Source organism: Notamacropus eugenii, chromosome 3, assembly GCF_028372415.1.
Source record: "Notamacropus eugenii isolate mMacEug1 chromosome 3, mMacEug1.pri_v2, whole genome shotgun sequence".
Lineage (NCBI taxonomy): Eukaryota > Metazoa > Chordata > Mammalia > Diprotodontia > Macropodidae > Notamacropus > Notamacropus eugenii.
Genome location: NC_092874.1, coordinates 294209506 through 294233810, shown reverse-complemented (window position 1 = coordinate 294233810; position 24305 = coordinate 294209506). Strand labels below are relative to the sequence as shown.

The following is a 24305-nucleotide window of genomic DNA, read 5'->3' as shown; positions in this document are numbered from 1 at the left end:
ATAGGGTGGTGGTAACTTGTCCTTGGACTATTTCTATCTGAAACCTTTAAAAAAAGGTGAAAACAAAATAGAAAGGAGGAGGAGGAGGAAGGTAGAATGAGTGGGAGGAAGAAGAAAAGGAAGAACAATGATGGTGTTGACAATGATAATGATGATGATGACTTACTGCTGCCAGTCTAGGAAGGGGCCCATGGGCTTTGCTGCTTTATTTGAGAGACCCTTAAAAGTCCATGTGACCTTCAGCAAATCCCTCAACTTCCTGGAACTTCAGTATTTTCATCTGTAAAATGAGCAGGCTGGACGTGATGGTTATAATGTAAATTATACAAAGTATCTCATCTAAGCCTCAGAAAGTCCCACAAAAGTTGTCATTATGTCCACGTCAAAAATGAGAAAACTACCTACTCTGAGGGGTCAATTGCTCACCCAAGCTTCAAGGCTGGAGATAATATTGGGACTCTGATGGAGCTCGTCTGAATTTGAGTCCAGGGCCATGTTCTCCATACTCTGCTACCTCTGAAGAAACTTCCTTGGTAGTAGGGGGTTCTGAGGGAGGAAGGAAGGAAGGAAGGAAGGAAGGAAGGAAGGAAGGAAGGAAGGAAGGAAGGAAGGAAGGAAGGAAGGAAGGAAGGAAGGAAGGGAGGGAGGGAGGGAGGAAGGGAGGGAGGGAGGGAGGGAGGAAGGGAGAAATGGTGGGAGGGAGAAAGAAGCATTTATTAAGTGCTTCAAATATTAACTCCTAAGAGAAAGAACTTTGACTGACATATTTCCATTCCCCTCCCAGTATCTCAAATGGGGACCTGCACAAAACAGATGCTCGTGAAGTGTTTTTAGAAGAAAACAAAATAAACCATTCTTGGGGCTTTTCATGGAAATTCTCCTTGACTGGGATAAAAGGTGAGACTGCCTTGTATCATAATTCTTCTCTTCAGCAAATAATATTCTAGAATCATAAAATGTCAAAGGTGGGAGAGAGCTTAGAACAGGGAATGTCAAGGCTGGGAAGATATTCAGATTTAGAGCTAGACTGACTATGGAAAGAATGTAATCCAAATCAGTCACTGTACTGACAAGCAGGCGGTTTTCCGGAGCTCACAGAGCCCAGCAGTGTCAAAGCCAGAACTAAAGCTCGTGTCTCGGAGATCAGGGCCAGTATTGGTCACTCTCACACCTTCCCAATCACCTCATTTCATGGGGGTATAGCCTGAGGACTAACGCATCCCAGGCTCTCTGTGACAGAGCAGTTAACACCTCTGGGAGTCGAGTTAAAACTTTGGCCACTCCTCAATCCATCCCTAGAGTTTCATCTTTACCCTGAGGAGCTAGAAATAGGTTTGTTCGAATTGAAGGTAGGGAGGGAGCCTTCCTCATGTCTTTGAGGGGGGGGTGAGGGAGGTGGGGCGGGGTTGGGCTTACACAATCAATGTATCAGGCGGATTCATGCTTATTCTGCAGGACTTTTAGGAAGGAGGCAGGGTGGTATAAGGCTAGACCAGGAGGTGGGAGGTCTGTGTTCAAATTCCATCCCCCAACATTAAGTACCTGTACAACCTTGAGCAAGTCCCCTCTCTTTGCTATGGCTGTTTCTTCTTTTGTAAAATGAGGATATTCATAAGGTCATTGATTTAGAGGACAGAGGGACCTTAAGCACCACCTAGTACAACCTCTTCATTTTGCAGATGGAGAAACTGAGGCTTCTCCCAGTTCTGGAACCAAGGATCCCTCGGCATTATGGTTTGATTGCACAGTTGGCAACATCTTCAGTTCCCTAAAAACAGGGAATCTTCCCCTGGGGTCCTCCAATCTGGCTTTTTAAATGTATTTTGATAATTCTAATTTAATAAAATTGGTTGCTTTTGTAATCCTATGTATTTTATTTTATGCATTTAGTAGTGTGACTCCGAGAAGATACATAGGCTCTGCCAGACTGACTGCCCAAGAGATCCGGGACACACAAGGAATTAAAATCTGTGCCTTTAAACCCTGTCTTCCTCGCCTTTTGCTATCCTTCAGTAAGGAAAGGGAAGGGTTACTGGCTCCTGCCTCTCCCTTGTACCCTTACTAGAGGGTTCAGGCTAATATGGTCCCCTGGGCTCTTGGCTGAGAACCCAGGTCAGAGCTCCCCAGCCTGTTTGCACAGGGGAGTCATTGCGTAAGCCAGGCCACTTCTGTGACTTTCTCTTTGAACATCAGCCTGACCTCTGTAAAGTCACAACCCCCAGAATGGGTCTGGCAAGCATTGCAGGAGAGTGAGGGAGAAGGGGTCTGTCATCCTTGGGGCCTCTGCTTGCAGCCCCCAGCTAGATTCTCTGGTCCCCACCCCCACTCTGCTGAGTACTCACGGGGCAAACACATAGACATCTTGTTAGCTTCACCCACCTCCCACTTCCTCTCCACTGTCAGGTAGGGGTTGTCCCTAGGGTGAGGGGTTGTCCCTTTGGGAATAGGTGGAGGGAGGGACTAACAATCATCCCCGAGTGGGTTGGGGAGGGTTGTGTCTATGGGTGTGAGAGGCATGAGAGGCATGACACAATGGAAGGAGTAACAGCCCTGAAGTCAGGTGAGCTGGGTTTGATCCCTGCTTCTGACACTTACAACCTCTATGACCTTAGACAAGTTCCCTAACCTCCCTCATCCTTAATGTCCTCATCTGCCAAATGGGAGGGCAGTGGACTTAATGGCCCCTAAAGTCTCTCAGTTTCCTCATTTATATGAAGTCTCCATGACCTCTGAGGTCCCTCTTAGGTCTGAATTGATGAGCCTGGGAGCATGGACTCTTACACATCTTCTTTAAGGTGAATGAAGGGTCCAGGTTCTCTCTGGGGCAATAATGAGGGATGGGCTATTTTATATAGTGGTATATAATGGGGATGGGATAATAGTCCCTAGGGCTATTCCTGGAGATGGGGAAGGGTTAACCCCATGAGAGTAAAGACACCAAGGATAGGGTATTAAGGACCCAAAGCAAGTGAAAAGCCAAGGACCATTCTAGGTGAGGGTGGAGGGGGGAAAAGGGGAGAAGGACAAGAACTATATGTATGAGAATGAAAACCTCAGAGCTCTGGGATGCTCTTCTTGGAGCTAAGGATAAAAAATGTGGGCTAGAACCTGGAGCTGTGGAGAGAGATGCTACAATAAACACCAGTCTCTTTTCCTTTCCCTGCTCCGTAGATACCCAGGACCTACGGTCGATGCTGATCGATTCTAGCAGCAAGTTGGGCCTTCAGAGAACTGGTCAATGCACGTCACAACTGAGGCTGACCTCAGAGGTCATCTAGTCCAGTCCCTTATCTTTGCAGATGAGGAAGTAGGAGCCCAGAGAGAGCCCAAGGTTATCCAGGGAGTTATTGTCTGTTCATCAGACCATGTGACTTAGAGCCAGAAGAAATTGTGACCAGAAAGAAAATGCACCTTCCTTCTTTCTTTGCAGAAGTGTGTGTGTGCATGGGGGGGGGGGGCACGGAGGGATGCTACAGGTATGGAGCACAACATACAAGGGTGGGCCTGCTGACTTGAATTTTCTCTCTTTTTTGTTTCATAAAAGATAGCTCACCTGATGAGGGAGGAGAAGCTTTTTGTTTTGAAAAGAAAGTAATGGACAAGAAGATCATCAACTAAAAGGGACCTGGAGTCCCTTGGAGTCTAACCCTCTTACTTTAGAGGTGAGGAAAGTGAGGCAAACAGGGTTAAGTGACTTGTCCAGGGTCACACAGCTAGGAAGTGTCTGAGGCCAGATGTGAACTCAGGTCTTTCTGACTCAAGACCTAGTTCCACTGGACCACTTAGCTTCCTACTTCCTGACTGTGTGACCTGGGACAAGTCAGTGAAATGCCCTAAACCTTTTTCATCATCTGTGGAATAAGGGAATTAGATCACCAGATGATTTCTAAGACTCCTCCTGTCTTCACATCCTATGATCTGATGAATATATGACACATATCTACCAGTCAATCAATTCATCCACTCACTCATGCTGAGCCTGTAACTTTGGAGAACTGAACACCTATTGGCCCATGGGAGAGACAAGGCACAGGAAAAAAAAAAAAAAACCTGTCCTCAAGTGGCCTGTAATCGAGTCAGGGAACAAAAGGATGAGAGAATAAAAGAAAGACCAGGTAAGCCACGAGCCCCAGGGCCTAGTTTTCAGAGCAGAGTTTGAGCCCATGATGCCACTCCATACTCAGTCCTCAGAGTGAGGACCCCTTGCCATCTTTTCCACTCCAGCACGCCCAGATTTCATTCCACCATCAGATTCCTCTCCCTTCTGAAGGGGTCTGGGTTGAGGGTCTCGAGCCAGGAGAAAAAGCCCTGCAAAGGGACCCATGGAATCTTAAAATGTGTTTCCCGAAGTTTTAAAAAATATTTTGATGACTGTGTTTCAATACAATCCATTTATTTTATGTATTTAAGAACATGATTCTGAGATGGGATCCAACTGACACTTAGGAAAAGGAGCCAGGACTTAGAAAAAGTTGAAGATTTTGGATTGTGACCAATAAGGCCAATGTAACCACCAGTGGGGACTTTGAGACAGTTTGGGGTCAAGGAGCTGAGATTAAGCAGAGGAAAGCCTAACTCTGGGTTACTCCAGAGTCCCTGCCATAGTCATCCTTAGCCTCCCTGTGCCCCACCAACCAAGTCTGCCCCACCTTCCCCCTTTTCCTCTTCCTCTCTTAGTAAGAGCAACGTTGAATAGTGGAAAGGCTCCTTGCACTCAGGAGACACAGATTCAAGTCCCACTTTTCTCTGAACCTCAGTTTCCTTAGCTGAAAAATAGGGATAATCATCATACCTATCTCTCAAATGAGATCATAAAGGTTAATACGTTGCCTAAGGAACTCCTATTTCTGTAGGATTATAAGGGTTACAGAACATTCTCCCCACAATAACACTCTGAAGTCAGTTCTGAGGGACCTGTCAAACCCATTTTACAGGTGAGGAAGCTGAGACCAGAGAGAAATGGCACCTGACAGGTCTCTCTGAACTCCAAGTCCAGTTATTTTTTTCTGCACTTCCTTGTCTGGCATAGCCACCCATGCTCGAATTCCATGGATCTGAGGATATTTTCGGCACACTCACATAGCCCAGCACACAAACACACATGCACACATACGTACACATGGTAATACTAAATCTATCAGCTCTGGTTTCGGTTCACAGACCTTGGATTAGAAGAAATCTAAATGCTGTGCCCAGAGGAATATTGCCATCGAGAGAATTTACCCTCTTGCCTCCTCTGCATCTCGGGACAGACTTTCTCATGTTTCTCCTTTGAGCTATGTCCCTTAGACCCCAGCTACAGGAAAGGTGGGAGAACCAGACCGGACCAGAGGAGAGAGCATTCTCTGAGGATGGCCCAGTTGGGACACACACACACGTGTAAAGCAAACTGTTGGGTATGCCCCACCTCCTCACCCACTTCACCTATCCTTCCACACTCTCCGTACCTTTAGCCCCTCCTCAAACTCCTAATGGAACCTGGGAACAGTAGATGTAATCAAGAACTCTCAGATATCACTAGGCAACTAGGGCTCCCCTGGGGGAGAACTTCAATTTCCCGACACCTGCCTTCCCCAGGGTGCCCATGGAGGGCAGGGGCGGGGGCTGGCTTCCTTCCCCAGCTGTTTACAGCATCAGCAAGTTGATCCCAGCCCACTGGGGTCCCCCCCAGCCCTGGATAAGCTCAATACTCTCTGGGTGGCCCAGACTGGCAAAGGGAACCGGAGGTGCTGGGCATCATGGAGCCAGGGGCCCTGGGCCAGGGGGCACAAGGGCCGGAGCAAGAGGCCATGGTGTCCGGTCATTGATCTGGGGCCCGGGAGGGGGGGAGCAGGGGGAGAGACCTTGAGCCTGGACAAACAGGGCTGCCTGTGGCCCGCATTCTGGCCCTGCCCTACGCGTGGCTTACAAAGGTAAGTCAGATTCTCCGGGAACCCACCCCCCTTCCTTCTCTGAGTCAATGGGGGGTGGGGGGTGGGCAGAGGGGAAGCTGGGACCTGTTTCCTTACAGTGTCTTCTTCTGGGGTCAGGGTGGGAATGTCCTCTCATGATCCGGCATCTGCTGAGAACCCAAACACAGGTCTGCTTCTTTGCTCCCAAAGGAGAGGGCCCACAGGGGCTGGCTACCCAGGAAATGACCAAGGAGAAGCGGAAGGAGCTGGGGAACGTGGGGGAACATGGGGAAAGAGGGAGTGAAAAGACAGAAGGGGCTTCAGTGAATGTGTTCTCAGGGGTACTGGGGAGGGCAGAGGGATGAGAGGGGGAGGGACAGACACAGAAAAAGGTGACCTAGAACAGAACAGGAAGGCCCCTTTGATGTGATCCTAGAATTCTTAACTGCTATGGTGTGTCCCCGATCTCTTGGGCAGTCAGTCCGATGAAACCTCTCAAAATAATGTTTTTAAAGGCATAAAATAAAATTCAGTTTTACAAAGGAAATTAGTTATATTGAAATAAAGACCGATGTGGTTTTCCCCACCCACGTTCCCAGATCCCCTGAAGTCTGCCCACAAAGCTCAGGAAGAAGCCCTGGTCTAGCCTAGACCTCACTTGTCAGGTGAGGAAAACAACAACCAGAAATGGGTACAATGGAAGCCAGGAGTCAGAGGCCCTGGTTTCAGAGACAGGCTGCCACAGTGAAATCATTGAACTTTACCGGGCCCCAGTTTCCCCATATGTAAAAAGAGGAGCTGGAAGATGGTCCCTGAGACTACTTCTAGAGCTGGGGCTTGGATCCAATGACTTTCCCAAGATGACTAAGGAAGCCAGGGACTGACAGCTGTCTTACTAACTTACAGTCCATAATTCTGGCCACACATTAAGCCAATGAGCCCCGGATTAAGGGACAGGGGATAGTTCTGTCACGTCACGACTGATCCTGCCGGGGATGTGCACTCCAGAGATCACCTCTGGGAGAGGGGAAGGATGATTATTCCCCAATTATCTATTCATTTCATTAGAGGCCTACCTGCATCCTAATGCCCAACCCTACCCCTGAGACTGGGTAAAGTAGAGGTCTATCCAGGCTTAATTATGCCCATTGCCGAGTCTCACTTACTGGCCTGAATCTACTGGGCACAGAAGCCCTCCCCCAAGTGTCCACAGGGATGGGAGAGATCCTAGCACTATCTTCCTCCAAGTCTCTCATTTTAGAGACAAGAAAATGAGGTCTGGGGAGGCTGAGTGATCTAAGAGTCACGAAAATTGTAAATGGTAGAGACAGAATTCAAACCCCTTCAAACTCAAATGCTGAATCCAGTTCTTTTCCCACTCTGTCACACTCTATGACAGTGAGGGTCCTGGGTGTATGGGGGAGAGGAGGGAAATTATAGGAGGAGAGTGGGACTTGAGACTAGAGCCTTTAAAAACCAATCATCTCTCACACACACACAACACATACACACACACACGTGTACATATATAAGTGTATGTATGACATTTCAGTGTCCTGTCCTAAGTAGAGAGTCAGGAACAATTGGGTGAAAGTCCTACCCTTGATGCATATGGGCTGTGTGACCCCAGGCAAATTTACTGAACATCTCAATGCACCAGGCAACTAAGACCATGTATTGCAAAGAAAGTGCCTGTCTGCATCAAGATGTCCCCTATTCTAATGAGATCACAAGCCAATCCCTATGGATGTGGATGTGGATGAGTATATGTATATGTATATGTATATGTATATGTATATGTATATGTATATGTATATGTATATGTATATGTGTGTATGTATACGTATTGTGTATTGTAAATGGGTATATTATATATGTGTGTATATTTGTGTGTTTATGTTATATATAAATATGTATGTGTGTGTATATATGTGTGTGTATGTGTGCATGTGTTTGCATGTATATGTATTATGAATATGTATGTATATGTGTAATGTATAAGTGTATTGTGTGTATTATATATGTGCACATGAGTGTGTATGCATATATCATATCATACGTATTGTATTGAAGAAATTAAATGGATTTTGTATAATTTTATAATTGACCCTATTCTGTATTGCTGTCCCATTTTCTCTCTGCATTAGTTTAAAGGTTTAAAAGTTTAAAACTGTTATCTACCGTACCTTATCTTTGAAGGCCTACAAGCTGACCTGCTATATTTTCACAAGGTATAATGCCTGTCTTTGCCTGTCCTTGTACAATTAAGGAGGATCCTATCTCTCTAACAAGCCTTCCTAGGCACCAAATTGAAGGGTCTACTAACAAATGTTCATTAACAAGTTCTGCAAGATGTCGATGGTCCCATAAAACAACAACATTTCTTAATTGTTGGAAAGGAATGGTCACTAGCCTGATGCAGTTTTAGCTGCTTTCTTAAAAATAACCAATCATGTTGTCTCCCCACCGCCAAGAAGCTGTCTACCCAATTGTGATGCCTTCCCCACCTACCCAACTCTGTGCTCCCTGAAATTATATTAAGGCTGGTGAGCCCTATGTCAGGGTCTATGCTCATTGAGAAAGGCCATTGACCCAATTTCTTATAGCTTAGCTGAGAAATCGATCACACTCAGATCGTTGTCTCTCAGTTTACCTGAATTTTCTAACAAAACAGTATATGTATCTGTAAGTGTTGTACATGTCTATGTATGCATGCATAATATAGAATGTTATATACACATGTGTGTGCATAGTATGTATGTATGTGTGTGTTTCTTTTCTCAAAATTCTATGAAACAAAAAATGTAGAGTTAACCCTCTATTTGCAGATGAGATAACTGAGCCTCAGCGGTAGAAGAACCATATTGCAGGCCCAGTCAGAATCTGGGGGGTTCCTGACTTTTGGTTTAGTGCTCTTTCCTTTCTACCAGATATCGAGTTTTTTTTTCCTATAATCAGTTTCTTGACAGAAAACCAAGTCCCATTCTCAGAGTTGAGTCCCGCAGGTGGTGGATCCAGCCAGTCTCCCCCCCTTTCCAGAGTTCTTGCCTATTAATCCCCATCACCCCTCTACAGTGTAGCCAAACCAGCTGTCTTTCTGTTCTCTAGAGATCTCCCACCTCCACGCCTTTGCATGGGTTCCCTCTGCTTTTTAGAATCCTTAACTTTTCAGAGGTCAGGTTATTCACCATCTCTTGTGGGAAGACTACACTGATTTCTCCCCTGCCCTTCCAAGTTTCTAATGCCTTGCCTCCAGAAATTGTTGTCTGCACTAGGGATTTCATCAGCATGGATTTCAACCTGGTGTGGAAATGTCCTTTACTGAAGCAGATGGGCACCTTCTTGACAAATTAGAGCCAGAGAGTTTTCTGGGCAGGAGAAGTGGTCACAGAGGGGTCAGAAACAAGTCGAGAACTCAGGTCTTCCTATCTCCAGGGCTAGTCATCTATCTACGAGCTCTCCACCTAAATTTAGGCCTGGAACTTAAGGTATGAATGAAAGACAGGGTTCAGGGTTACAAGACAGAAGGAGGCACATAAGGACAAATTGGATAAGGGAATTTTAGAGTTCTTGACCATTGAAGTGGAACATGTGAGCGACAGCCTACTATGGAAAGAATGTTAGATTATGAGTCAGAGATTTTTAGATCCTTATAATTTGTAAAAATAGATCCTTGCAGGTGTTATCACTTTACGGATGAGTAAACTGAGTGACAGAAAAGAGAAATGGCTTGCCCGTGGATATACAAGTAGTGTTGAAGTCAGGATTTGAACCCAGATTCTCTGACTTCTTTCTACTATTGGAACATGTGAGCCACTGGGACTGGTCAGTCTACCTCCCCCTAATACTCCTTCTCTTTTGCCAGAAGTCTGGAATGGAGGTTGAAGAACAGAGGGGCAATGGGCAGGCAATTCAAGGGCAGTTATATGGAGTGCACATGGAGGTGCCAGGATCCAATCAAAGAGGCCAGGGCTCAGTTGGGAAGGCGAAAGCCACTGATGACCTCAAGAGAAGAGGATGGGATTACATGCGCCTGGCCCCTCTGTGGCTTGCTCTGCTGATGTTGGTAGTAGGTGGAGTCCTGCTCTGGTACTTCCTAGGTAACTAAATGCTAAGACATTGGGGTAGGGATGAGAGCTATGAGTAACACATGGCAAATGGAGTTTTGTCACAGGGTGCTGATTTCTAGGGTGGTGTGTTTCCTCTCTGATAGAATGGACAGCCTGAAGCTTGAACCTGTCCCCAGCTAGTACCTACAAGGTTCTAGGATGGCCCTACCCCCTCCCAGGTAGCCTTCTCTCCCTATCCCTAAACCTTGCCAATTTTCTCTGGGATTGGTAGCCACCAAAGGATTGACTTTTGTGCCTCCCAGACCACTTCTCAACTTGTCCCAGGGGCAATGATATCTAGTTTCTGCTCTAATGGCCACAGGTGTCATTATAATTAGGGATCTTTAATTCATCTGTTGGCCAGAGTTTGAGAAATAACTGGGAAAGATAGCCTTGAAGGTGAAGGATAATCACCCTTAATTGGTGGATCTTAAGTTAGGTAGAATTAGAGCTACTTCTAGGTAGTTACCAGGAGGAAGATTCTGTCTTGAGATAAGAGAAGAATTCAGAACAATGAGAGCTGACCAACAGTGGAGCAGACTGCTTTGGAAGTCAGTACTTTCCCTGTCACTGAAAGTGTTTGAGAGTTAATGATCACTTTCAACATGTTCCCCATGCTCCCACCACTGCCAGGCTAACATCCAGATCTGTTTTGAGCAGGATACAAGAGAGAGGTGACTGTCAGCCAGCTGTACTCAGGCAGTCTTCGGGTGCTCAATCGTCACTTTTCCTTGGACCTCTCCCGCCGGGAATCCAGTGCCTTCCGCAGCGAAACTGTCAAAGCCCAGAATATGGTAGGAAAGGGCTGAAAGGGAAAAAAGGATGGGTGAGAGCGGGTGGTTCTATGAGGTGGGCTGGACAGGAGTTAATAGATCTTCAATATAATCTGGACAGGAAGGCGGTATGAAAACTTATCTTTCTGTGATATAAACTGCCCAGGATAGAAAGGTAAAAAAGTAATTCTAAAAAACGGGTCATCTCCTGAATTGGGAAGGCATGGGCTGGCATCTTGGAAAAGGAGGGCAAGAAACCAAGTCACTTCGTGACAGTCAGAAATTCAATCTGAATGGCCACGATGTGCAGAGAGCCCTGTGCTAGGCATGGTTGAGGGAGGAGGAGACAGAGATAGGAGGAGATATAGTCTTTGATCTTGAAGTAAGGTTGGAATCACAAGGGTCTAAATATGCTTGCAAAGATATGTATAAATGAGTAGAAGCTAAGAGAGGGTTTATCCATGAGTGCTGATGAGAGAGAGCCACCCATGGGACACATAAGGTTGAATGGGATTAATCAGGAGTGTTTCATGGAATGGGCAAAACGGAACGCGGAGGGGTGTGCTGCACCCAAGACTGTTAAATTTTCATTGTGAGCATATGCACCTCAGAAATAGCCTTGATCAAGGCTTGATTTATTGTTTTCTTAGTTGTCTAGACTAAAGAAAGTGTTAATAATGCAAATTAAATTTAAAGTGTCTCCTGCATACAATCCCCCATACCATCTGATTGCTAAATAGCAACTGGTGATTAAACATTCACCAGCACACACCTTGGGAGAGAACTAAGGTCTGGGAACCAGAGCCAGACAATGGGAGAAAGTTCTGGGTGGGAGTGTGTGGGTGTGAAGGGAATGACAAATTAAGTTTCTCTTTCCAGCTTAGAGACCTCATCTTTGCTACTCGCCTGGCCCCATACTACAACTCAAGCACGGTGTATGCATTTGGGTGAGTCATGGACCCCCTTCTCTCCAGCTCCCTCTTAGATGGATGCAGTCTAGAACCATTAAAGGTGGAAGGGATCTGTGAGATCATTTTTTATAAAGTTCTCAGCTAGCCTACGCTGGGTCTTTCCAGTCATATTATGCCCTCCTTGGTTCAGAGGAATATCCCATTGAATTAACAAGGTTTTGTGAAAATTGAAGGCAATAGCAGGACCTACTGCTAGTAGAATAAATAAATGTTCTGGAAAGGACCTCAGAGGTCATTCAATCCAATGTCCTCATTTTACAAATGAGGAAACTGGGACCCAGAGAAATTAACTGATCAATTTAAGGTCACTGAGGCAGTAAGTGGCTGAACTGGGATTCTCTGACTCCAAACCCAGTGTTGTTTTGTTTTGTTTTTTTTTCCATTATGCCACATGGCTTCTCAATGAGTGATTACACTCTAAAAATGAATCAATTTTTGGTGTTTTAGATGCCATCTAGAATCAAGAGGTTCTTAACCTGGGGTCCATGAACTTAGACAAAAATTAAATAACTACATTTCAGTAGAATCAGTTCCTTTCAAATCCTTTGTGTATATTTACAAGCATAATTCTGAGAAGGGGCCATAGGTTTCACCAAAATGATGGCCAGAGGAATCCATGAAAGGAAAAAGTTCCTGACCAAAGTGAACTCTTTAAGGGACAAAGGAAGGAAAGGAGGGCGGGAAGGGTTAAGTGACTTACATAAAGTTCGCCGAAATTACTTTGCATTTACTTTCCATTTTCTTATCTTGGGATATGTTTCCCCCAGTAGAATATAAACTCTTTGAGGACAGGGACTGTATCCTTTTTGTCTTTTGACTCCAATGTCCAACACAGTTTGTAGGATCATATATTTAGATCCAGCAGGGAGTCTGGAGGACATCTAATACAACCTCTCATAGGACTATAAGTTTATAGCTGTACAGGCCCAACCTCTTTCACTTTACAAATGAAGAAAGTGGAGCCCCTACTGAGGTTAATTGATTCACCATACCAAGAGGTATTAACTGGCAGAGTCTGGATTGGAACCCATGTCCTCTGCCTCTGAATTCAGTCCTCGTTCCACTCTACCACATTGTGTGTGGTATATAGCAGTCACCTAAAAATATTTGTTGAATCAAATTGAATTGAAATGACTGTCTAGTAAGAATGACTAGTAAGTACCTGGGATAGGACTAGATCCCAAGATTCCCAGCAAAGGTGATCTCATGATGCTTTAAGAGAAGCAAAGTGTGTAAAGAGGGAGGCAACATTTCTACTGTCTTCTGAGGTGCTCAGACCATATCTGGGGGACCAGGATCATCTTTGGATGATGTGTTTTAGAAGGACATTGGAGAGTGTCCAGTGGGGAGCAAGCAGGATGATTCAAGAACTGGGAACCATGGCGTGGAAGGACAGGTGGAAGGAAGGAAGGACAGTTAGCCTGAGGAATGCTGCAACTTTGCTCTCCAAATACCTGAAGGACATTTGGGTGGAAGATTGGATGTGTTCTGCCTGATCCCAGAGGGAAGAACTAAAACTGAGGGGTGGGGAGTACAGGGGGCAGATTTTGGTCTCATTGTAAGAGAAATTTTCCCTACAATTAGAGATGTCCTAAGGTTGACTAGGTTACCTTTTTCAGGATCATCCAGTAGTGAGTTTCTCATCATGCTGGGTATGCACAGGCTGAATGGCCACTCCGGAGTCACAGAATGGAAAATCTTTTTTCTTTTAAGTTTGTAGGAGGTGACTTCTAAAATTATTTTCAATTCAATAATTTAACAAACATGTGTTAAGCACCTGGGGTTTCCATAGTTCCATACCCATCAAAGATCTTTTAAAGCTGAAGGGCCCTCAGAACATAGAATGATATATATTAGAAGAACTTCAGAATGTCAGAGCTAGAAGACACTTTAGAACAGGGAATGTCAGAGCTAGGAGGGACCACAGAACATACAATGTCAGAGTTTGGAAGGACTTTAGAATATAGAATGACAGAGAGGAAATTTAGAACATAGAATATAAAATCTGGAAGGGACCTTAGAACATAAAATGTTAGGACTAGAAAGGACCTTAGGTATCATCTAGTCCTATCCCCCTATTTTACAGATGTAGAGACTGAGGCACACAAAAAGACAATAGAGTGAGGAATTCCTAGAGGTATTGAATTTGAAAGTAATGTCAATATTCACTTTTCTGAGCTCTGGTTATGTCATTCTATGAATCCCTTTTCCAGGGATTGTCTCACTGTCCCCCTCCTAGCATCCTAGAAAATTTAGAGGAGGAAGAGGCCAGAAAAATGTTGACTTTTTCCTTCTTAGGGAAGGGCCTCTGACCTGCTTCTTCTGGTTCATCCTCCAAATTCCTGAGAATCGCCGTCACATGCTGACCCCAGATGCTGTGAAGCAGGTGCTGGTGGAGCGGCTTTTGTCCAATGTCAATGAGACCAGTGGCACACCTGACCAGGAAGAGTATGAAGTGGACCCTGGGGGCCTTGTTCTTCTTGGTCAGTATGGTCAGGATGGGTTCAAAGACTGGGGGTACCTGGGAAGGAATGGGGGCAGTCTTCTTCTCAGCCACGTAACAGAATAAAGTTGGCTTATGAAAGAGCAGTTGGGGAGAAAAGAGTATATCTGGGATGATAAGCATGAGGGAACAGCTGCATTCACAGATACAAGAGCCAGGGCAGCTTCCCCAGGTTTGCCTTTATTCTATACCCTCTTGGGCACCTAGCACAGTGCTCTGCACAGAGTACACACAATAAATACTAGATTGGACTGAAAGGTGACATGGGTTCATTCATTCATTCAACAAATATTTTGTTAAGCTCTTACTATTTCAGGCCAGACACCAAGGAAAATACAACTTGGCTTAGATGGAATTCAGCATCTGCCCCCATGAAGACTCTAGGAAATCCTGGAGCAAAGCACTAAGCTCTCATTGACTAAATGAAGGGGGTGAAAAAAGGTTAGCTCAGCTAATCCTGTTAAGTGCCTCCTGGGAGTCTCTAACTATTGGTTCAACGGGTTGTAGAAACCAAGAGCAGGACAAGACTTCAGAAGTCATCCATCCTAAGCCCTACAGGAACAGGAATCCCTTCTGCCCATCTCTGAGAAAAGACCATCCAGCCTCTGTTTAAAGCCCTCTGCTCTCTACTGAAGGAGCAAACTTCACTGTTTTTTTAATACCTCTAATTTTTTTTTAGGTTTTTTTTTTTCTCTTAGGATCATTGAGTTGGAAGGGACCTTAGAGAGTATCTCTGTTGGATGTGTCTAGATAGATATGATGAGCTTCAAACTGTAAATCCTGTAGTTTAGACCAACCGCCTCCTTTTACAAAAGAAGGAAATTGAGTCACAGAGAGGTGGAGTGATTTGCCCAAGATCACAAAGGTTAGCAGATTTAAACCCCAGCTTATCAACTCCAAATTCTCTCTCTCTCTCTCTCTCTCTCTCTCTCTCTCTCTCTCTCTCTCTCTCTCTCTCTCTCTCTCTCTCTCTCTCTCTCTCTCTCTCTCACTGCCTCCCCCCTCTTTTCTTTTCAGTGTTGGGAACTTCCACTGAGGAAAAGCCCTCCATTGATATCAATCATCACCTATTCTCTACCTTACTGCCTTAGAGGTTTTCCTCAGGGTCCTGAGAAATGACATGACTTTGCCCAGGGCAACACAACCTTTAAGTAACAGAAGCAATACTTGAACCCAAATCTTCCTAGCTCCAAGCCCAGTTGTCTGCCAGTGCTACAGAAAACTCTTCCCTTCTCCTTCACCTAACCCCTAATCCCTGCCCTCTAGGACCAAGTTTGGCTTGAATCACAAATCAGGCTACTTCTTTTGAAGGAATGTGGCTTCATGAGTCCACAATAGGGGAGCAACTTGGTAAAAGGAAGGGTGAACAGAGGGCAAAGCATAAGTGGGGAGGGGGAATAGGATCCTTGCCCCCCACATACACTCATTAGGCTCCAGGTATGGCTGCTCTGGAAGTTTCATTGGATTTCATTTTCTTTGAGTTTTGCTTCCATTCATTTCTTCATTTGTTCCTTTTTAACAGAGACCAGTGTGAAAGACATAGTTTTGCTGAATTCTACACTGGGTAGGCTTCTTTTTGTCTCACTTTCTTTTTGAATTTCCTTATTTTGCTTGGATGGGTTTCTGAGGAGCAAGGAGAGGTAGGGGAGGGCACAGGACTCACTGAGTGTGTAGCAGGGATGTTTCTGGCGGTAGTGCCAGGGTAAGAAAGCTAATGAACCTTGAGATACAGCTCACATGTGTGCATGGTCATGGATTTTGAGTTGTATGAAATATAGGTGTGTGTATACATGTATATCTGTACCTGTTGGGTGTCTAGATTTCTTAGTGTGTTTACCTCCTCTTCCTCTTCGTTCTCCTCCTCCTTCTCTTCTTCCTTCTCCTTCTTCTCCTCCTCCTCCTCCTTCTTCTCCTCCATCTTTTTCTTCAACTTCTTTTCCTTCTTTCTTCCTCCTCCTACTTCCTACTCCTCTTCTTCTTCCCTTGCTTTCTTCTCCTTCCCACTTTTATCCCTTCTCACTTCTATTGCCAAAAGTTCTTCTGTGAGCTTGGGCGCGGTGGGGGGGGGGGGGGGAATGTGTTTGTTGATGTTTACAAGGAACCAACCCCTTGTGGTATGTGGTGTGGGGGTGTGAGTGTGGGGGTGGGTTGGGGCATACATACATGCACACATACCACTTGTGTAAACAATTTAGCCCACAATAATGTATGTGCAGCTCATACTAAAGACTCCACACAGAGTAGAGTATGGGTGTGTTCTCTGAACGATGTAAACATCCACTAGCTTCCTCCAGAAATGTGTGCATGTGAAGAGGTGTGGGCCTACATGCTTCTGTGAGACTGCGACATCTTACTGCCACTTTCTGATTGTGTGTGTATGGGGGGGGGGGGCGGATTTGCACTGGAAGGTTGCATGGTTAGTGTTGATTCTTTCTGGGGTTAATAACTGCAAAGTAGGTTACATTGTTTCTGCCTTACAACACTGTGGTCCAAGCAACTGAAAACAGCTTAAAATTTGTCCTTTTTAATTTTTAAAAAACCTATCTGTTTCAGGAAACAAAGACTCGATTTATTTCTATACCACAATATAATAAAACAAAAAAGGTATTACTATCCTGCAAAGAGTGATAATTAGAAATAATTCTTATAGTATTCTGAAGTTTGCAAAGCACTCTGTATAACAACCCTGTGAAGAAGGTAGTATAAATATTGTTATACCTATGTTACAGAAAAGGAAACTGAGATACTAGGAGGTTAAGTGTTTGCTCATGATTACTCAGCTAGTAAATGTCAGAGGCAGGATCTGAAACCAGGTCTCCTCCCAGCATGCTTTCTACTTTACTATATTGGGTATAACTGTTTGATGTACAATTTAGAGCAAGATTTTTAAAAAATATGAACACGGGTACAATCCAGGACCACCTAGCTGAAGAATCACAAGCAGTCCATGGGACCCTGCCCTCACTCTATGTGTGGTTGGAGTTCCCCAGTCTCCCTGAGGACTAACAGCCACTCAGCAAGGAAAATGTGGGAAGGGAAAATGAACACCTAGGCAGGACAGTCAGCCCTCCAGGTACTCCTGTGTACCAGTCAGGGGTGGTGCGTGTGTGTGTGTGTGTGTGTGTGTGTGTGTGTGTGTGTGTGTGTGTGTGTGTATATGTGTGCGTGTGTGTGTGTGTGTGTGTGGTGATCAGGGCTTTTCATTCATCAAAGGAAGGGAATCAAATTGGTCATGGGAGAAGACAAGAGGAAGACAGGCAAGAAGGGAGAGGGGGCAGTGGGAAGGATGAGCCAGGTTGAATGGAAGAGGAACTGAGTAGGTAGAATGAGACCAGCAGAAGAGAGAGGAGCCACAGGTGGAACCTGGAAGGTGGTGAAGGAATTAGGAGAACTAACCCAGCTTGATTTAGGAACTAACCATACCCCCTAACCTCTACTCTCCACCACATCCTCCCCATCTCCCTTCCTTATCCCTGGGCAAGGACCCTACAGGCCCCGGCTCCCCAAAGCTCTCTCCTCAGGGCTAACAGCAGCCAGGGGCTCTATCTCTCCTCTCCAGGATGCTACCGATACAATTACATTGGTGAAGGCCAGATAGTGCGGCTCAAGGGCCCTGATCACCTTGCCTCTAGCTGCCTGTGGCACCTTCAGGGTCCTGAGGACCACATGATTAAGCTTCGACTGGAATGGACCCTGGCTGAATGTCGGGACAGACTGGCCATGTATGATGTTGCCGGACCCCTTGAGAGCCGCCTTATCACCTCGTAAGTTACCCTTTTGCCCCAACCTTGAGGAAGGACAAAGTACCAGGGGAAAGATAGCCCAATGGGCCAGGGATAGTTGACAATAAGGATCACATCTTAGCATTTCTTAACCTGTGACAAATCACTGTATGGTCTTCCCTCTCTGGATCACAGTTTTCTCATCTCTCAAATGAAGGGAATGAAAGAGATAATTCCCAAGATTCCTCCTAGATTTCACATTTTAAATTCTGAGTCTATGTTCTAGCATTCAGTGTTCTACACCCCCTTTCAATTCTCACATTCAACATTCTAACTTAAATTCAGTCAATAAACACTTATTAAGTGCCTACTATATACCAGTCACTGGACACAAAGGGCTTGGGAAAGGAACCAGGAAAGATCTCTTGCAGAAGGTGAGATTAGAACTGAGTCTTGAAGAAATCCAGGAGGGGGAGACAAGGAGGGAGAAGAAGCCTGGCTTGGGAGGGGACAGACAGTGAAAGAAATCGATCTGGGAGATGGAGTATAGGGAAGATCAAGGCCAGTGTTAAGGTATAAAGAGACAGAAAATTTAGAAACAGACCAGGTTGTGAAGGGCTTTCAAAGCCAAACAGGATTTTCTCTTTGGTTCTAAAAATAATAGGGAGCCATCGGGATTATTGAGTAGGGGAGTGCACTTCAAGAAAAACAATTCGAGAGCTGAGTGGAATATGTGCTAGGGAGAGATTTGAGGCAGAAACAAGCCCAGGATCACGCACTAGTCCAGGCATGAGGTATTCTAACATTCTATGATACATTACTATGTAGATGTTTATCCAAAAAACTTTATGCTACAATGTTCTATGTCCTACCATCATTTCATTCTTAGTCTCTTTGGTAAAATTAGCATTATTACTTCCTAATGATCAGGAAGTGGATGATGCTAATGCACAACTAATGTGCAGTTTCCTAATGAGGCAGTTGTGGAAATCATACTGGAGAAATTCACCTGGATTTGGGTTCTTCCTCTATTTATTACCTGTGTGACTTTGGGAAAGTCACTTACCTCTTCTGGATTAAGGTATAGTCAGTCTGTTTCTAGGACAGGTAACTAATTCATCTGGCACTTATTAGTTATTTAAACCCTGTTATGAATTAGTTTGTTGTCAGCTAAAATCTAGTTGCTAAAGGAATAGGGCATTGGAGTGAGAGAAGAGAGACAGAAGAGGTAAGTTAGGGGGATGCTAACACTTGGGTGGGAAACCAAAAAGCCACAAGACAGGGGGCGGGGGGCCTTTCCAGGGAGCCCCAGTGCTATCTCTTCCTGCTCCAGCCCAGAACAAGGCAGGTGGAGAGCCTCAGAGGGTGGGGAGCCTCAGCGAGTGGGTCCCTGGTTTTCTAGCCTTGGCTGTCAACTCCCAGCGGAAAGAGGTTGAGCCATGTGATAGGTCATAGGAACATGGCATTTTAGAGCTGGGACGGCACCCAGACATCATCTAGTTTAACCCTTCATTTTCAGATAAAGAAACTAAGGCCGAGGAAGAGGTAACTTGCCCACAGTCCCAGAGATTTCTGTATCAGGCACCATATTGGAACTGAGACTCTCTGGCTTCACAGGCAGCCTTTTTTCCACTGAACCATTCTGACTTCTCCCCAGGTGTAATGCTACCTTACCCATCTCCCCTCAGACTCTACGGCTGCAGCCGCCAGGAGCCAGCAGTGGAGGTCCTGTCCTCAGGACACATCATGTCTGTGGTCTGGAAGAAAGGCCTGTACAGCTACTATGACCCCTTCACACTCTCTGTCCAGGCCGTGGCCTTCCAGGGTGAGGTGGGGACATTGATTATGGATGGGGGATGGGGAATCCTCTCAGAGAGGGAGGGACTCGAGTCTGTTGACTACAGATTATCCAAGGTGCTGGCCTCCCTTCTCTGCCCTGTGGCTCCAGACCCCAGCACCCTCACTCTTTTTACTCTACCCCTTCCCTGATTCCCTAAGCAGGTCAATCCAGCTTTAGGATGCACCACAGTGGTCAGTCAATAGCCAAAGAACCACTGAGGGACCTTTGGCATCTGCTCTCTTCTCCACCTTGTTCTCTTGTACCTCCTTCCTGCTCTTTCCCTGGTCTAGCAGCAATGACAGAAGCCAGCACGAGCGCACAGCCCTCTGGGCTTAAGTAGTGACAGAGTAGATACCTGTTTGTCCCATAGTTCCCTATGGGAGCGGGGAGTGCTTTGTAAAACAAAGTGATCCATTGATGGGAATTATTGTCATTCTGTCATCTCCATCCCCAGAGGGGACAGCGTGCTAGTCGGGAAATCCCCTGACTGCAGGACTCTACAAAAATCACTTTTCTGTGAGTCTCAATTTCCTCATCTGTTAAATGGGGTTTATTCATTTGGGGCCCTGCCTACTTCATGAGGTTGTGGTGGAGATCAAGTGAGATAATGTCGATAAGGCAGTTTAAAATCCCAAAGAGCTATCTCAGTGAAAACCGTTGTTATTTCTGTGCACTCTGTCTGTCTCTCTGTCTGTCTCTGTCTCTCTGTCTCTGTCTCTCTCTCTCCCTTCCTCCCTCCTTTCCCTCTCTCTCCTCTCTCCATTTCTCTCTGTCCTTCTCTCTCTCCCTCCCTTTCTCACTTTCCCCTCCCACCTTTCTTTCTCTCTGTCTCTGTCTGTCCCTCCCTTTCTTTCCCTCTCTCCCTTCTCTCCATTTCTGTTTCTCTGTCTGTCTCTTCTCTCTTTCTCTGCCTCTCTGTCTCTCCTTTTCCTTGTGTCTCTGTGTCTCTCTCCTTTTTCTTACTCCCCTCTTTACCTCTCTCTCTCCCTTCATTTCCCCCCCCTGTGTGTGTGTGTGTGTCTGTATCTGTCTGTCTCTCTTTCTCACTCTCCCTTCACCCCCCCCCATTTTTCTCCCTTTCCCCCTTAGAATTATAAACATTAAAAAGGATGTAAGGTGCCATCCAATCTAACTCCCTCATTTTATAGATGAGGACAGGGAGACCCACAGAGGGGCACTGTGCCCAGGTCACACAATGAGCTACTACCTAAGTTGAGATTAGAATCCAGGTCTTTTGGCTTCAAGTGTTCACTCTTTCAATTCAATTAAACAGTATCCTTTAAGTGTCTGCTTAACAGAGGCACTTTCAGGGATGCTGCGTCAACCCTTGCCCCAGAAGAGATCATATGCCACAGTTTTCCACTGCCCAGCACTGACTTGAATTGTGTGATATACAGTTAAGAGCAAGATTTTTAAAATACAAACACTACTATACAGTCAAGGACCCTAGAACTGAGGCGTCATCATCACAAGTGGTTCGTGAGGCTACTGCCCTCATCCTTCCTTCAGCAGCACAGGACCCAATTTCCCCGAAGGATGACAGTCACCTAGTCAGGTGATAAAGGAAGGGAGGGTGCTGAGGCCAAACAGGAGAATCCGCCCTCCAGGTGAGTTTGTGTGCACGCCTTCATGGGTTACAGGGAAACAGATAATAAAAAAAATACAGCAAATGTGTGTTAGAAGGCTCTTTAACAATTAGGAAGAGCAAGAAATCCTTCCCATAGGGGGTCCTACCTGAGCTGTCTCTTGAAGGAATTAAGGATTCCAAGATGCAGAAGTGAGGAAGGAGGCTATTTCAGGGATAAGAGATAGTCTGGGGCAGCCCAGAGACGGGGTATGGGAGGTTGAGTCAGGGAGTAGAAATTGATCAGTTTGACTCCAGGGGACTTTAAGAATGAAAAGCACTGGCAAGGACCAAGAGAGCTGAGCTGTAACACTGAGCTAGAACACATGATCAGTCAGGAGGCAGGACAGTGCTTCCCATGGCCTGTTATAAGAATGAGATGGAATGGGGCTGGGAAGGCAAGAGGATGAAGCCAGATGACATCATCCACATCCATCCCCATGATAGGTCTGGTTGATTCCAAACCCTGAGCTACACCCTTGTGCTTTACCAGGCTCTACCTCTGCAGGGGCTCTGGCTGAGTCCAAAGCAGCTTGTGCTACATGGCCTTGAGCAAATTATTTTCTCTTCCAACCCTTTGGTTTGCCATCCTGTGAAATAAGGGTGTTTTTACTAAATCAGGGACTCTAAACCTAGATTCTGTGAACTTTTAAAAAAATATATTTTGATAACTGCATTTCAATATAATTGTTATTTTTCCATAATCTTTTGCATGGCATGCATTTAAAAAGCGATTCTCAATGGAGGATGAGAATTTGAAACTCAAGATTTTTTTAAAATGAATGTTAAAAGAAGTAATTGAATAATAAAAAAACTGAAACTTTATAATTTAGCAGCATCCATGACATAAAAAACGGTTAAGTATGCCTATCCTAAATTATCTCTAAGATTCACATGAAATCCCAGCCTCTCCTAGCATGGGTGGGCCAGTCACCTCCCCACCACCACCACCATCAATTCCACCCTGCCAGGGTCCAAGGAGAGATAGGGTTTATTGTGACTTAAAGAAAGGGAATTAGATAGAAAGTTCTGAAATATAGGAAGGCACAGGAAAATTATTCCCATAATGGATAGTGTGTTTAGATTCAGAGTCAGAGGACTTGGAGGCAAATTATGACTTTACAAATTACCAGTTGGGTGATGTTGGGCAAAGTACTTCATGTCCCTGGACCTGTTTCTTCATCTGGAAAATGGACTATACAACCTCAGACAGTCCTTCTATCTTTAAATGGATGATCCTATAATCTTCTGAACTGATTTATACTTGTATAGATTAGGCAAATCAGTTCACCTTTTAATCAGCCTCAATTTCCCCATCTCTAAAATGGGCATGAGTTGATTTAACTGAGTTCTTTTTCTCCCTTCTCAGATTGCCAGGTGAACCTGACCCTGGAGGGCAATCTGGAGTTGCAGGGATACATCAGCACCCCCTACTATCCCAGCTACTACTCCCCTAGTACCCACTGTACCTGGCATCTCACGGTAAGTTCCCAAGGACTCAAGACTTGGACCTATCATCCTATCCCAACCCCTCCTCCTCAGCCTCCTGGAACAGTACAAAGAAGTCTGGATTTGGAGTGCAAAGACTTGGGTTCAGATCCTGGCTCTTCCCTCATGCCCCTGAGGCCAGTTCATCTCCCTGAGTCCTCCTGGGTTCCTTCCTTTGGGTTGGTCTGGATGTTCACTCCCAGTCCCCCTCCCCTGCAGGTCCCATCTCTTGACTATGGAGTGGCCCTCTGGTTTGAGGCGTATGCTCTGAGGAGGCAGAAGTATGATTTACCCTGCACCCAGGGGCAATGGACCATACAAAACCGAAGGTAGGAGGGTGCTTGGGGGATGGTGGTGTCCTCCTCTTCTTCAGCTTTTAGGCTCTCTATCCTCATCCCTACTCAACAACCTTGCCCATTTCTATAGTCACCTGATATTCCTGGTCTGAACCAGTAGTAGGACTACTGGTTCTTAAAACTCCCCTCAACTCAAACTGACTTATTTCTACTCCCGGACCCAACCTTGCATGCCCCACCTATGGGCTGTCCCAGGCTATTTTCTGGATTATCATGAACTAGGTCACTAGAAGAAGGGGATATGAAGGGTCAGGGGAATGGGATGTGAGCCTAAAAGCTTTATCAATAGCAAGAAGTAAGGTCCAGTTCAGATGGTCTAAATTAGTCAATTTAGTTTTAATCAATTTTTTAAAACCAATTTATTTAAACAAACAAGCCATACCAGGTGCTGGGGATATTGACACCAAACCAAACAGTCCTTGACCTCTATTGGGGATGGGGGTTGGGGAGAAGACACAACATGTCCACAGATCAGACAATCCAAAATATATAAATAATACAGATGAAAAGTTTGGTTGAGAAACAACTCTAACAAACTAGGGAACTAGGGAAACTAGGGAACTAGGGAAACTAGGGAAACAAGAAAGATTCTCTGAGAAAGGTGCCAGAGTTGAGCTTTAAAGGGATCAAGGGCTTTCAAGAGGCATAGGTGAAGAGAGAAAGTGTTCCTGGCATGGTACACAGCCTGGACAAAGTCATAGAGTTTCAAAAGCAGAAGCTTCAGTTATTTTTGTAAAGGCAGGCAGAGCATAGTCTAATTTGTCTGGTACACGGAACACATGAAGGGGAGAAATACACCACCAGCCTGGAAAAGTAGGTTGGAGGTAGATTTCAAAGGTCTCTAAATGCCATGCGGTGGGGCTCTTTTGTTATCCTAGAGGCCAGAGGGGGCCCCTGAAACTTCTCAAACAGGAGAGTGAGGTGGTCAGAGCTGTGCTTTAGGACTATCGATTCAACCGTGTAAATTATCACAGGAGAACAGAAACTGGGGCACAAGGACATCATTAGAAGGTCATCTAAATAGTGAA

The 24305-nt window shown here is 45.3% G+C and overlaps 1 protein-coding gene across 2 annotated transcripts in view; it reads left to right on the top strand.

Annotated features, from left to right (window-relative positions):
• The first annotated feature begins 5530 nt into the window (after nucleotides 1-5530).
• The window catches only part of TMPRSS6 (transmembrane serine protease 6), a 47416-nt gene continuing 28641 nt past the window's right edge, over nucleotides 5531-24305 (top strand). Inside the window, exons 1-10 of one of the 2 annotated variants that reach the window (XM_072655958.1) lie at nucleotides 5531-5912; nucleotides 9757-9991; nucleotides 10661-10794; nucleotides 11653-11720; nucleotides 14043-14227; nucleotides 15770-15811; nucleotides 17807-18011; nucleotides 19658-19794; nucleotides 22803-22915; nucleotides 23141-23250. In XM_072655958.1, coding sequence (XP_072512059.1) covers nucleotides 9766-9991; nucleotides 10661-10794; nucleotides 11653-11720; nucleotides 14043-14227; nucleotides 15770-15811; nucleotides 17807-18011; nucleotides 19658-19794; nucleotides 22803-22915; nucleotides 23141-23250 — 1220 coding nt within the window. In that variant the 5' untranslated portion in view covers nucleotides 5531-5912; nucleotides 9757-9765. Of the gene's footprint in view, nucleotides 5913-8040; nucleotides 8123-9756; nucleotides 9992-10660; nucleotides 10795-11652; nucleotides 11721-14042; nucleotides 14228-15769; nucleotides 15812-17806; nucleotides 18012-19657; nucleotides 19795-22802; nucleotides 22916-23140; nucleotides 23251-24305 lie in introns of those variants that run through there. The other variant, XM_072655959.1, reaches the window with a different exon arrangement.